The 12,465-nt window shown below is 34.7% G+C and overlaps 1 protein-coding gene across 1 annotated transcript; it reads left to right on the forward strand.

Moving 5' to 3' along the window:
* The first annotated feature begins 1,093 nt into the window (after nucleotides 1-1,093).
* On the forward strand, nucleotides 1,094-11,776 carry LOC131146544 (peptidyl-tRNA hydrolase, mitochondrial-like). Its single transcript, XM_058096193.1, has 8 exons — nucleotides 1,094-1,481; nucleotides 7,165-7,249; nucleotides 9,619-9,686; nucleotides 9,800-9,850; nucleotides 10,012-10,085; nucleotides 10,831-10,889; nucleotides 10,997-11,073; nucleotides 11,169-11,776. Exons 1-8 carry the CDS (start codon nucleotides 1,197-1,199, stop codon nucleotides 11,280-11,282), a joined length of 813 nt encoding a protein of 270 aa, XP_057952176.1. The 5' UTR covers nucleotides 1,094-1,196; the 3' UTR covers nucleotides 11,283-11,776.
* The last annotated feature ends 689 nt before the right edge of the window (nucleotides 11,777-12,465 follow it).

A 12,465-nucleotide genomic window follows, 5' to 3' on the forward strand; every position in this document is an offset into this window, starting at 1 on the left:
TCGAATCTTGTAAAAAATCTTGGTGTCATTATTTCCCTTTATCTCTTTACTTTCAAGCACATATATATTGATTTTATGTGTTGTGATTGATTTATTTTGATTTGGGAATGCTGTGAATGAATTAATTTGATTTGCCTTTGATGATTTAAATTATCTTGTTAATCAAAGTGTGTTGTAGCTATGAATTTCTACTTTGATTTAATCTGTTGAAATTGAACTATATTGATTTATTAATTATTCTAATACTAGCATAAATATTTGTGTGGTTGAACATATTGTTATTAACATTAATCTGTCAAGAATATTGTAAATCTTGTGATTTGGTTTCATGTTTATGATTGTTGACTCGGTTGAATAGATTTTCGCGGTGATTAAAATATTTAGAGCACGTTTTAAATAAGTTTCAAAATTAATTAAGTTTTCATACAAAAATTTTAAAATATCCAATTCAGCTCCCTTTTGGGATTATACAATTACTTTCAGTGTATAACTTCCTGACGCATTTAGTACTTTGAAAGGCTAGTCAGCCTTATTTTGTGCTTGTAATAATATATTGGTGTTTGTTCTTGCTAAAAAATAGAACTTATGCTTATCTAATATCGTAATTTGACCACAAAATTATGTCGAGAAATCACAAAGATACATATTCACTTTAGAATAGAATGTTAGGGTTTAGGAAAGATTTACTTGAGTTTTTTGGGTTATTACCTCGAACATTTATAGTCAATTTCTTATTAGAATCGTTATATGGTCAATTTGCAACATTTAATTTCTAAAAAATAATAAAGCCTACAAATACTAAGTTGTTGTTCTTCACACATTTGAAGAAGAAAAAAAAAATGAGAGATGAAAAAATTCACATTTAAAGAGAAATCTAAATTAGTGAAATCGATTTTATTATACTTATAAAAATAGAATTGATTTTTTCTTCAAAATTGATTCAATTTTCGTAGGAAATCGAATATACTTAACGCAAATTCATCCCAACCATTTTATTGAAATAGATTTTGCAAAAATTTTATATATTGTTAAATATTTTAAAAAGCATTTCCAAGAAAAGTATAAAAAAAAATTTTCCAAGCTGATGGGGACCGGCTTAAGGCAGGAACAAACGGAATTTGTAAACCGGGTTAACCTCCAACCCTTCAACGCGCGCGTAGCGTCATCCTTTTGGGTTGGCGACCCAGAAGAGAGCTATGCACGTTGGGGCGGCGATCTCCTCCTCTGCCGCCGTCGTCACCGCCGCCACTCGCTTCCCCTTGCACCATCTCCGCCGCTACCCCTCAACAACTCCGTTGTCTTCGTCCCTCAGTATGCCTCATTTCCCACTTTCTTGTGCTGGTTCTTCAACCAAATCACAGTCCCAAACCCTGAGGACCGCTGCAGCCGCGGATTCGACGTCTGTTACGGAGCCTGCGAAGCCATGGCTTCTCGTCGGCCTTGGAAATCCCGGCAAGAAGTATCAAGGCACCAGGCACAACGTTCGTACGCCTCCCTCTCTCCTCTGCTTATTAATTGTTTATGCTTCGTTTGACTGCTGAGAAAAAATAGAAATATTGTAACTTTGTTTTCCTATTAGTGGGAGAATTTTTTTTTTCTCCGAGGGGTAGTTCTGATTCAGCGTTTTTTTTTTTTTTTTTTCCCCTTTCTTTCTTTCTTTTTAAATGTTTCTCTTTGTTGCTTTGAAGTATTTCTGTGGGAAAAGTTTGGGGGTTCCTATGTTTATTCATTGTTGATCTTTGAAATTTACTCGAGTGAGGTTACGTGAATGGAAGTTTCAACCCTTTGAATTGAGACAAAGCATAGACTAAAATTGAATTGATGGATGAGCTTGAGTTGCTGGTATCGACTGACATCCTATGAGGTGGTGCAAGATGTTTGTCAGTCTTGCAAGGTTGTAATTAATCCTGTAATATAATTTAGCGGTTGAATAAATGTTTGGAGATCCTCTTTCTGTATGAAGACAGAATGAAGAATGTTGCTGCGCCTTTTTTAGTGTGACCCTTTGGAATGAGATAAATGGCTGAAGCTAGAAATATTGGGGAATAGCGAGAGAGAATCAAATGGGTGAGAGGATCCTAAGTAGAGAAGGGAAAAGAAAGTAAACCCTTGTGTAGATGATAAGGAAAGAAGTGCGAGATAAATTGAGCACTGTACGTAGTTCCTCCTATTCCTCTCCAATCTCAATATCATATTCTCTATCTGCCTATGAAGGAAAGAATCCTTCAAGAAGTACAAGCACAACTTGATTATTGGGAGTTATTATTGCATCAACGACAGACCACTATTACTGATTCTCTTGTCCGCCTTCCCCAAGCATTGCAATTGACATTTGACTCCTCAAGTGACATTAATGAAGCCAATGATCCCAAATTCATACAATGTTGATGATACGCAAGAACAGTGGATGGAAGACGCCTAACATGATAGTCAACAGTGCTGCAACTTATATGGTGAATTTTCCAGTTGGCATATGGTTTCAAAGGATCATAGTTTGTCATCATATATTGCTTTTGATACTTCTGCATTTTAAAATCCATGGTTGAATTTTTTTCTGGATTTCAAAATCCAAGGCTGAGTTTTTGTTTTAGCGAGGGAGAATTGATATACGATGGATGACAACTATTTGGTTAGACAGGCTTGAGCCTATTTGGAGGCCCAATTTGAAGAAGCTAACACAAATTTTAGCCCATTAGCTTTAATTCATAATTTATCATTAGTATTTTAATTGTTATTAGTCTAGGGATCATTTTTATAAAAGGTTTTAGGGATGTTTGATTTAAGGTTCAAGTAGCAATTTTTTCATATTTCTTATTTGCCTATAAATAATCATGATAATAGGGTTTAGGGAGGGTTGAGATTAATGAAATTGAATTGAGTGTGTGTTATCCCTATCCTCTATTCTCTTCTTTGTATCCCCCTCTTTTTTCATGGTCAATATCCATCAATTGGGCCCTTCAATGAATTTTTCATGAAAAAAAAAAAAAAAAAATCATAAATGAGTAAGAATTACGAACTTCAGAGGACAAGACATCCTCGAAAGCAATTGCAAAAATGCAGCTCTCCATTTCTTTGGAGATAAGACAAAGAACTCCCTCTCAAAAAGTCCCCGAAGCATACACTAAAAAAGAAGAGAGGAACTCTAACCCATAACACGTGGAAAAGTGATGTCCTCATTAAAGATCTTCCCATTTCTCTCCAGCCACAAGGTCAAAGAATGGCATACACCCAAAATTTTCCAAATTCCTCCCCTTCTGCTTTCCCCAAAACCCCAAAACCCCAAAATGGTGCCAACATGAAGACAACAACATTTTGTGGTGTTATCCACTCTTCTCCAAAAAACTGAGAAAAGAGTATCCTGAAGCTGTCTAGTTACCTGGATGCCTTTTCCATAATTTCAATGCATCAAAAGTCTTCTCCCTTTGCTACCCTACTTTGAGCCCTTATATAGGCATCTATAATAAAAGAGTTGACACTGTACCCACGTATATATGACCAAAGTATTTGACCATCAATATCTAAGACATCTAGTGTTTTATATTGCATAATTTAAGACATTCTTTAGCTCAAGGGTATTTTTCTATCTGCAAAGAAATATTATTAGAACAGACAGGGCATCAAGGAGATGCTGAACAAGTACAGCAAAAACAAAAAATAAAAAGAACAATACAACTTTTACAGAAGTACATCAAGGAAATAAATAATAACAGAAATGTCTCTCCCAGGCATCCCACTATGCCAACTAGAGATTATAGATATCTAGTTCTCCATGACAGCCTGCAAAGAAGAACCGTTCTATTGAAGGTCCTTCTATTACTTTCTTTCTTAACCGCCCAAAAAAATAGCAAGAGGAATAAGGGAAATAACCCTCCTTTCAACCTTGTTGGAGTGAATCTCTTCCAAGCCCAGATCTCACCCTCGACCGAAGCTGTAATGACCCATTTCTGTTTGACCATGGCAATGGCCAAGCTTCAAAGATTCCTGTTCAAAACGTAGTGAAGAAGGATGTGGTACATAGATTCCACTTCCTTAAGGCATAGAAAACACCTATGTATGATAGACGAGCCCTTTCTCTGAAGATTATAAAAGGTGAGGACCCTCTCCAGAGCAGCCTCCCATTCTTGAGGGCAAGGTGTGTGTCCAAAATGAATTGAGGTACATTATAAAAGGTTAAACTCCTTAAAGGCATACACATTAGAGAATAGGGCTTCATTTTTCAAAGGGGTGCACCTTTTGCACATTCTCAATTGGCGCATTTGCATTTTTGGTAAATTGATATCTAAGTTGGGTTTCATTTGATAAATTAAAAAGAAATCAGACACATAACTTGAAATTCTCTAAATTTTATTCAATAAACACACAGCCCCTCCCCCGCAAAAAAAAAAAAAAAAAAGTCTAATGAGAAGAAAATAGTACCTATGATGGTGATTGATCTTGCTCTTGCAATCTCCCTCTTGACTCTCTCTCTACCTCCTATCCTCCCCATCTATATCCCTCTCTGTGTGGTGTGTACACATATGAACAATATTGGATGGATCAAATGATTAGGGCACTTCGCAGGAAGATATTTTTTAAAATAACTGAATGTAACTGTTAACTAAAATATGTGCTTTTTCACATTAATACTTAATATAAAGCTATAATTTGAATAAATCCTAAATTAATATTTCCGAAGGCAATACTCAACATTGTGATGCTTGTGCCTGGCATTATTGGGCGTTAAACATCTTACCTTTTAAATATTTTTCATAACAGTCTTTTATTTTTTTGTATAATAAGTATCCTAATTATATAAAGAAATTTATATGAATTGGCGCAATAAATTATTGCATGAGTAAAACTCTGAAGAAAAGATCATCTAAAAATTTTAATTTTCTAAATCAATGTTAAAAATATGTTTAAAAACTATGCTGGTCCATGAAATAATAAGCATCCTAATTATATATAGAAATTTATATGAATTGCCATAAGACATTATTGCATACGTAAAAATATGAATAAAAGATCATCTAGAAACCCTAATTTCAATTTTCTACATCAATATAAAAAATATAGTTTAAAAACTCATGGTGGTCAATGAAATAGTGATAGTAGCATTATGTTAATCTACATATAACTATACCTAGAAGTACTGAGTGATGTTACTGATCGTTGGTTTCTATTTACCAGAAAAGCCTTCTATTTGTTACTTTTGGCTACTTTATTGAGTATAAATGTAATTTAGATAATTAAATGTAAGTTTTTCAATTAATAAAAATATTTTTTTCCCGTTTTTGAATTACTTTAATCCCGATTTTAAGTTTCATTTATTCTTCTTATTTGGATAACTAGTGCGATACATTTGGTTTACAAATTTTCTTTTTTAAGCTTTAAAAGCTTGAAATTTTTTAAAAAGTGTGCACAGCTGTCCAGCAAATCAGTGATCATGTTGAAAGCCTGCCATGCACTCCTTTTTTGTCACAAATTTTATTTGAAGTTTCAAAAGAATGAATTTACTTCTTTTTTTTTAAGAAAAAAAAGGAAAAAAGAAAGAAAGCATGCACAAGTGTCCAGTGCCCATCATGAAATCCAGCTTTGTCATCTTTACAATGTTTCAAGTGATCCATCTTATCGCTGATTGTCAAAATATTTATGCCTTCTCAGGGAATTGGTTAACATAAGATCAAGGAGGAAGGGAAACGAAATCAGATATGAGATTAATGACAATTATTCTTTGAGCGGTATGTTATTTGTATTAATGACAGATCAAACTCATTTTATAGTTAGTCATAGCTGCACAGGAAGAACATGCCTGGAGAGATTAATAAAAAACCAAAATGCACAAGTTTGCCATAGGATCACCAAAGTTGCTGCATGTGGTTGTTCAAGCTCTATTGGAACTATTAAGAAACATATCGTTGCATTTGGGAACCAATGAAAAATCATGCTACTATGGTATGTGTAAATCCCATTAATAAGGATTGGAATTTGCTTAAAAACAGTCAAACCAAAAAGGATGAGAGTCCTGAATGTACACCTTTGCATCAATTTTAACTTTCTGAGTACCTAAGTTTGCTAAAGTGAATTGGGAAGGGAGATGTTAAGCACTATAATGAGAACCGTTACAGTATTTCCACGCTATTCAAATAATGAATTCCTGCTTGAATTATTTAGTCTGGAATGACAATTTTCATTGGAACATTTGAATGGGGTGTGATTTTGGTTATCTTAAAGGCCAGAATTATTTATGTTGTCTGGAAAATTCTTATCATCTTCTCAGCGTTTTAGAAAACTAATATTTTGCAGTACACACAGGGAGTGCAAGTAAAATCATCACCCTAATAGTATTTGCAGTCAGGAAATTCTTAAATGAGTCGAAGTGAATCAACTCAAAGAATGGAAGTATCATGACTCCTCTGAAAAATGTTGGAAATTTCTCATTTTCCATCCTAATCTCAGTATTTTAAAGTGATCTTAGGGGCACTGTTGTGTAGCCAAACAAATTCAAAGATAAGAAGGGTAAGAATTTTTTCACTGAGTTTGCAGTCTTAATCACTGGGAGAATAGGATTCACTGCATGCATAACTATTTTCAGAACAATCAACTCCCAAATCATGCTTTGGATATTGTGGTAGATGCTATAATTGAAAGTGAATGATGTTGCTGGCTTGCTGCTAACCTAAACTAATTTTTGTGTAGTTTTTTTAACTAATTATGGCTGTGCAATTAGATGGTTTATATTTGGAGACTAGCATTACTATTGTTGGATTACCACCTTACCTTAAAGTTTAAGCTGTTAGGTTGTGGACCAACAATGTATATCAAGCTTTAACACTCTCCCGCACATGCAGCCCGACAGCATGTGGAGACATAAACACACAGTAGATAACACCCATTATAGGGAATACAATAATTTTTTAAACACCACACCATAAGTGCAAGAAATAAGACTGGAACCCAGGACCACATGGGAACCTGCTCTGATAACATGTTGGACTACCACTTTACCTAAAAGCTTAAGCTGTTAGGTTGTAGACCAACAATGTATATCAAGCTTTAACAGTTATTAAGGAAACAAAGGCAGTTGAGGCTATTGGGTTCATTGATGACACAGTATCTTTTGCCACCCCCTTCTTTCTCTCTTCTCTTTCATGTAACAATAATGTGGAATGGACTTCTTTACAGGTAGGTTTTGAGATGTTAGATACCATAGCTGAAGCTGAAGGGATATCAATGGGTAGTATTTCTTTCAAAGCTTTGGTTGGAAAAGGTACATATTCATAAATTCACTCGTGCTTTTTAGATAAGTAGTTCCACATTTGAGTCTGATTGTAACAGTTAGTCTATTTCTCTACTGTTGCAAATTGCAATTATAAATGGCAGAATAGAAATGCTTACTTTACTTCTATTATCTTGAGTTCAGCAGTTGTTTCTGACAATGGGATAAATTTTGGTGCACTGGTTTCAGTGTCACCCTTGCAGTTGCAAAATATGCAGAAGATATACCTTGCATATTTTATTATGAGTAATTCTGATTTATTTTTTTGAGTAAATCAACATACCAGTGTTGAAATCCTCCAGTATTCCTTTGCTCAGTTGTGTGTGTTTTTCTGTTGGAAAACTTATTCATCAAATTGCTTGGGATTGGAATGAATGTGCCTATTGGCCAATTGACTAGCACTCAAATATGTGTTCTGCTAACCTCAAGATATTGGATTCTGGCTAACCAAATTGAATGGTATGCATATGTCGTATTAGGGAATTTTAGGTAATCTTGGGAGAACATCTTAGGTAATTTTATTATCTAATTTCATTCAGGAATTTTCCATGCTCTGGAGCTGTATTATTTATCTACATGCATTCTTGCTTATAGACACATGAAAATTTCATCGTTGTTTGTGAAAGCGCTCCTTGGGTGCTGAGGTGCAAAAGCCCGTGGTTGCAGGACTTCTAAGGCAATAAATAGGCAAGGTGTTTTGACATAGGTGCAGCTGGTGTGTTCATGTAGACTGGGAGTGCCTATATTGACGTGTAGGACGCGAGCATGCCAGGGTGAATGGTTGAAACATTTGAGTTTACATGTTTCCATAGTTCAAGTGTTTACTCTAATGACTAAGATAATGGAGAGAATGAATCAATTGATAATGAATACTTGGAGGATTTAAAATTTGAATTTTGATTGAATAACTGACAGGTCATGATATTAAATAATATCTCTAGTAAATGGTTTCTGCTCTGAAATATTTGACAATGATACAACTTGAAAATTCGTTCCAAGGTTTGCTGGAGTGCAATAGAATAGCTTCTCGAATTTCTGAAATAACATTTTCAACTCAGAATAATGTTTTCCTAAGTTATTTTAAATAATCTTATTAGCTAAAAAAGTGAAATTTTCCAGTCAGTCATCTCGAACCAATAGTGTAATTATTTGGAGTCCAACTTATAACCAAAAACTAAATCTACTTGCTTGTACATATTTTTTAAATTTGTTAATTTCAATATTTCCAGAAAACTAGTAACTTAAAACTTTCACATTTTATTGGCAATATGGGGAGCTTAGGCGTAACGGTAAAGTTGTTGTCATGTGGGAAACAACCTCTTGCAAAAATGCAAGATAAGACTGTGTACTATAGACGCATTGTGGTCCACCCCTTCCCAGACCCAACATACGCAGAGCTTTGTGGAATGGGCTGCCCTTTTTAGGTTCAATGTGGGGAGCAACTTCGAATCTTGCTTCTATAATCATATTGTCAATGTTCATGCAGAATTGTTGTTGAATTCTCATTTGATTTTCTAAGGGTGGCGCTGTTGTCTACTTGTTTCAAATATTACATTTCTAAGACAACTGTGTACACTTCACATTAGATATTTGGACTGCTTTTGGTAGTGCTTTATCCCAGATAAATTTGCTTCAGATATTCAGATGCTTCACTCCACTGCGGAGAACCTGTTCTGAGGTTTGATCAAACCGTTGGACTTTGGTATGGGAAATTTGTACTCCAACCAGACACTTCAAAGTTCAAATAAAGAAAAATATTCAGAAAACAAATAGGCAAACTAAATGCACCTGCTTCTGACACTGTATTTGAGGCCAAGCAACATAGACTTAGGAAATTCTTACAAATGCAAACTTTTCTCCTTTATGAAAGATGTCTATGTTCCCGGATATTCCTGCCATCATAGGTAAAATGTAGATCAATGAAGCAGCTAATCTAAATTTAGCATGGGCACATGGCTGTATTTCAGTTTGAGCATAGCTATGGAGTAACTGAAGAGTTAATAATGAAGAAAATGGTTAATTTATAGTAAGTTTAGTGAACAAAAAAAGGTGCAACAATAACTGTTTTTTGAATCCAAATCAATAAATAAATTTGTATCATCTAAATCACACATCCAAGTTTATGTTATAAATCTATAACTGTGAACTGTTCCTAAAAACCTAAGATGGAGCAAACAACCCCTTAACTTTATTGTGAAATAATAGTCTTATTGAAAATAGATAGAAAGACTGTTTGAAAGCTGCCTCCTGTCTGGTCAGGCTAGAAATCCACAGGAGAAAAAAAATGCTGAATCAAAACCTAGCTTGTTAGTTCAAATTTGCAATTTTTAATGCTGAAATAATTGGTTTTTATTTTTTAGGTCTCATTGGAGATGTTCCAGTTATGCTTGCCAAGCCACAAAATTTTATGAATGCAAGTGGTGAGTCTGTAAGTAAGCTCATCTGGAAGGACTTCTATGTATCTCAGTAGTAAAGATTTCTGTGTTACTTTTCGATGTTTCTGCTAGTGGTCTATTGACTTCCAGAACTTTTTTTTTTAAGGTTGGGGCCATTGTTTCATATTACAAGATTCCGTTGAAGCAAGTGCTTGTGGTATGGTCTCTCTTGTTCTTCATTATGTATATCAATCAGTTATTGAGAAATAAACAATATTGATTAAATATTGATTTTAGTAAACTATAGAGGAAAAATGATATTGATTTAAATACTACTTTTCTCCAATATCTTGACTGGTGATTTTGTATTGGGTACAGATGTTTGACGACTTAGATTTGCCCTTTGCAAAAATGCGCCTTTTACCAAAAGGTGGACATGGTGGACACAACGGGTATATATTATCTCGCTAAATTTTGTGCTGACATGCTGCATTTGGTCTGAATTTAGGGACTGACTTCCTGTTATTACTGCATAATTCATCCTACTTGTATTTCATCATTTTAATGGAATTATGGATCTGAAGTCATGTCCTCAATTTTTCACCTCTAAATGCCTTCTGTGCTTGTGTGTGTATCGCACTCTGGATCAGTTAAGAGTTCCAATTAAATGAAAGATTTGCCTATCTTGTCTGGGTCCTCTGCTCTCTCTGTCACTCTCTAAATTGAAAGGACTAAAAATCCAAAGTTCTGGGCCACCACCTTGTTGACATCATGGTTTCTAAATTGACAAGACCGCCATAGTGTATTACCATGGGATCTGATCATTTGTGACCATTTGAGGCACCTGCTATCAAAACTCAAAAGTTTAGTGTTTAATGTCATTAGGAGTTGTCCATGTGCCTTAAAATTTTTTCTTCTTTAGGATTACTCCACCATAGTTAATGTTCCCCCCAAACATTTTGGTCGGCATATTTGGCAAAATTATAACTGCTTTAGATCCTAACCTCCCAGACTTGGAAGGTGAATCCATTCTTCAGGTATTGATTAACCAATAGTAGGTCCAAAAAAATCACTTGTTAGGCTTTCTTAGTTATTACTTTGGTAGATGAAACTATATATAGGTTCACATGATAGGCACGTTTACCACCTAATTTGACTATGTTGTAAAAATGAGCATTCTTGCTTACCCCCTTGCAGGATGAGAAATATCATCCATCACTTCAAAGGAAGCCACGATTTTCCTCGTTTGAGAATAGGTATGTTTTTTTTCTTTTTGGTTTTGCCATAATGCTTGATTGCTTTCTTTTTGTATCTGTTGGATTGGGTTGTCAACAAAGTCTATGTATATTAATTTTTTATTCAGGTATTGGGCGGCCACCAGGGAAAATGGATCCCATCAATTTTGTTCTTCACTCATTCAATAAACACGAACGCCAAGAGGTATGTGGAATTTGCACATGAACCCATTAAAATGAAAATAATACAAGAGAAAGATGTACTAGATTCTAGAAGCCTGACCGTGGTGTCTTTTTCAGTTGGAGTTTACTTTTCAAACTGGCTTGGAAGCAGTGCGTATCCTCCTGCTCAAGGGGTTTAATAAAAGTGCAACATTTGTCAACAGTGCCAAACCCTTGGAACAACTTGACTAAAGAATCACTTTTGACTTGTGTTATCATTCTTGGTGACCACAGCAGCAGATTATTCTGACGAATGAGATCATGTGGTCGTATGCATTAAATGGCTTTTGTGGTTTCTGTTGGGAGATTGGAAATTCTTTGAAAAGCCCATTCCAGCAACCAACTAATTGAATCATTTTCGTTTTTGTTGCTTTTAAACTTGAGTTATACTGAATTGTACCCGATTACATGCGTGTGTTCATGTTACCCAGTGGGTTCCAAATTAGTACAGCGCTTTCCTTTTTTCCTTCATTTTTTGTTTTAAAACAGCACCCCACCCCATCTTTTTTGGCCCATTCTTTTTGTTTGTGGAATGGATGGAGGAATGTTTTGGCACTGTGAGCTTCATCGTCTTCTTGGGAAAGCGTGTTCGGTTTTTCAGAACTCTGGATTTGTGAGCATCACATTTTATTGCATGAACGGGAATTAGATGGAATGAAATTGAATATATCGCCTGAATTTATTTATCATCGTGATTCAAATTTTAAACTTGACAATGGAGTACCTGTGTTTCCAAGTATCATATATCTTGACAGATGCAGGGATGCTGCTAGTCCCCCAGTGATGTGGTCTGCATTGGTATTCTGTTTTGTTTTCTTCCTTCTCTATTTTTTTCTTTTCTAATAAGATGCTTCTGATGTCAAAGCATAATAGCAGCCTGTTGGCACTGGAAAGTATGAAAGCACAGATTATAATGCAAATTGACTCAACTGTAAGAGAGTAATTTTGAACTTGGAAAAGGATTCACTACGATTATCAACGACAGAGAAGAGAATAAAATAAATAACACATTAATAAATAAAGATTGTATTCTACATTTTTGAACTTTCAATTTTTTAAAATTTTTATTCACATTTAAACCAAGTTTTATTCTTGTAGTGTTCGGATAAAAATACGGTAAAGGACTAATTTTTTTTTTTTTTCAAAACAATCTTGATCCAAGTGGAATATTACTATATTAGGCAATGGAAAATTCAAGTTAATAAATCTTTTACTTTCATTCCAAGTAATGCTTCATCATCATTTTGGGCAACGATTGTTCCAGATGTTAGCGCATTATAAAAATAATCCTTTTTAACTAGACAACAAAAAATATGTCCAAATATCCGATTAGAAAATTTAACTTCTTAATTCTTGTTTGGGACAGCTTTTAATT

The sequence above is a fragment of the Malania oleifera genome, chromosome 13, assembly GCF_029873635.1.
Source record: "Malania oleifera isolate guangnan ecotype guangnan chromosome 13, ASM2987363v1, whole genome shotgun sequence".
Classification (NCBI taxonomy): domain Eukaryota; kingdom Viridiplantae; phylum Streptophyta; class Magnoliopsida; order Santalales; family Ximeniaceae; genus Malania; species Malania oleifera.

Bases quoted from the DNA above. Each gene is read 5' to 3' on its own strand.
- LOC131146544 (XM_058096193.1), top strand. From the start codon at position 1,197: ATGCACGTTGGGGCGGCGATCTCCTCCTCTGCCGCCGTCGTCACCGCC. The intron at 1,482-7,164 runs GTTCGTACGCCT...ACTTCTTTACAG, and splicing joins ATCAAGGCACCAGGCACAAC to GTAGGTTTTGAGATGTTAGA. The intron at 10,086-10,830 runs GTATATATTATC...ACCCCCTTGCAG, and splicing joins GGACATGGTGGACACAACGG to GATGAGAAATATCATCCATC.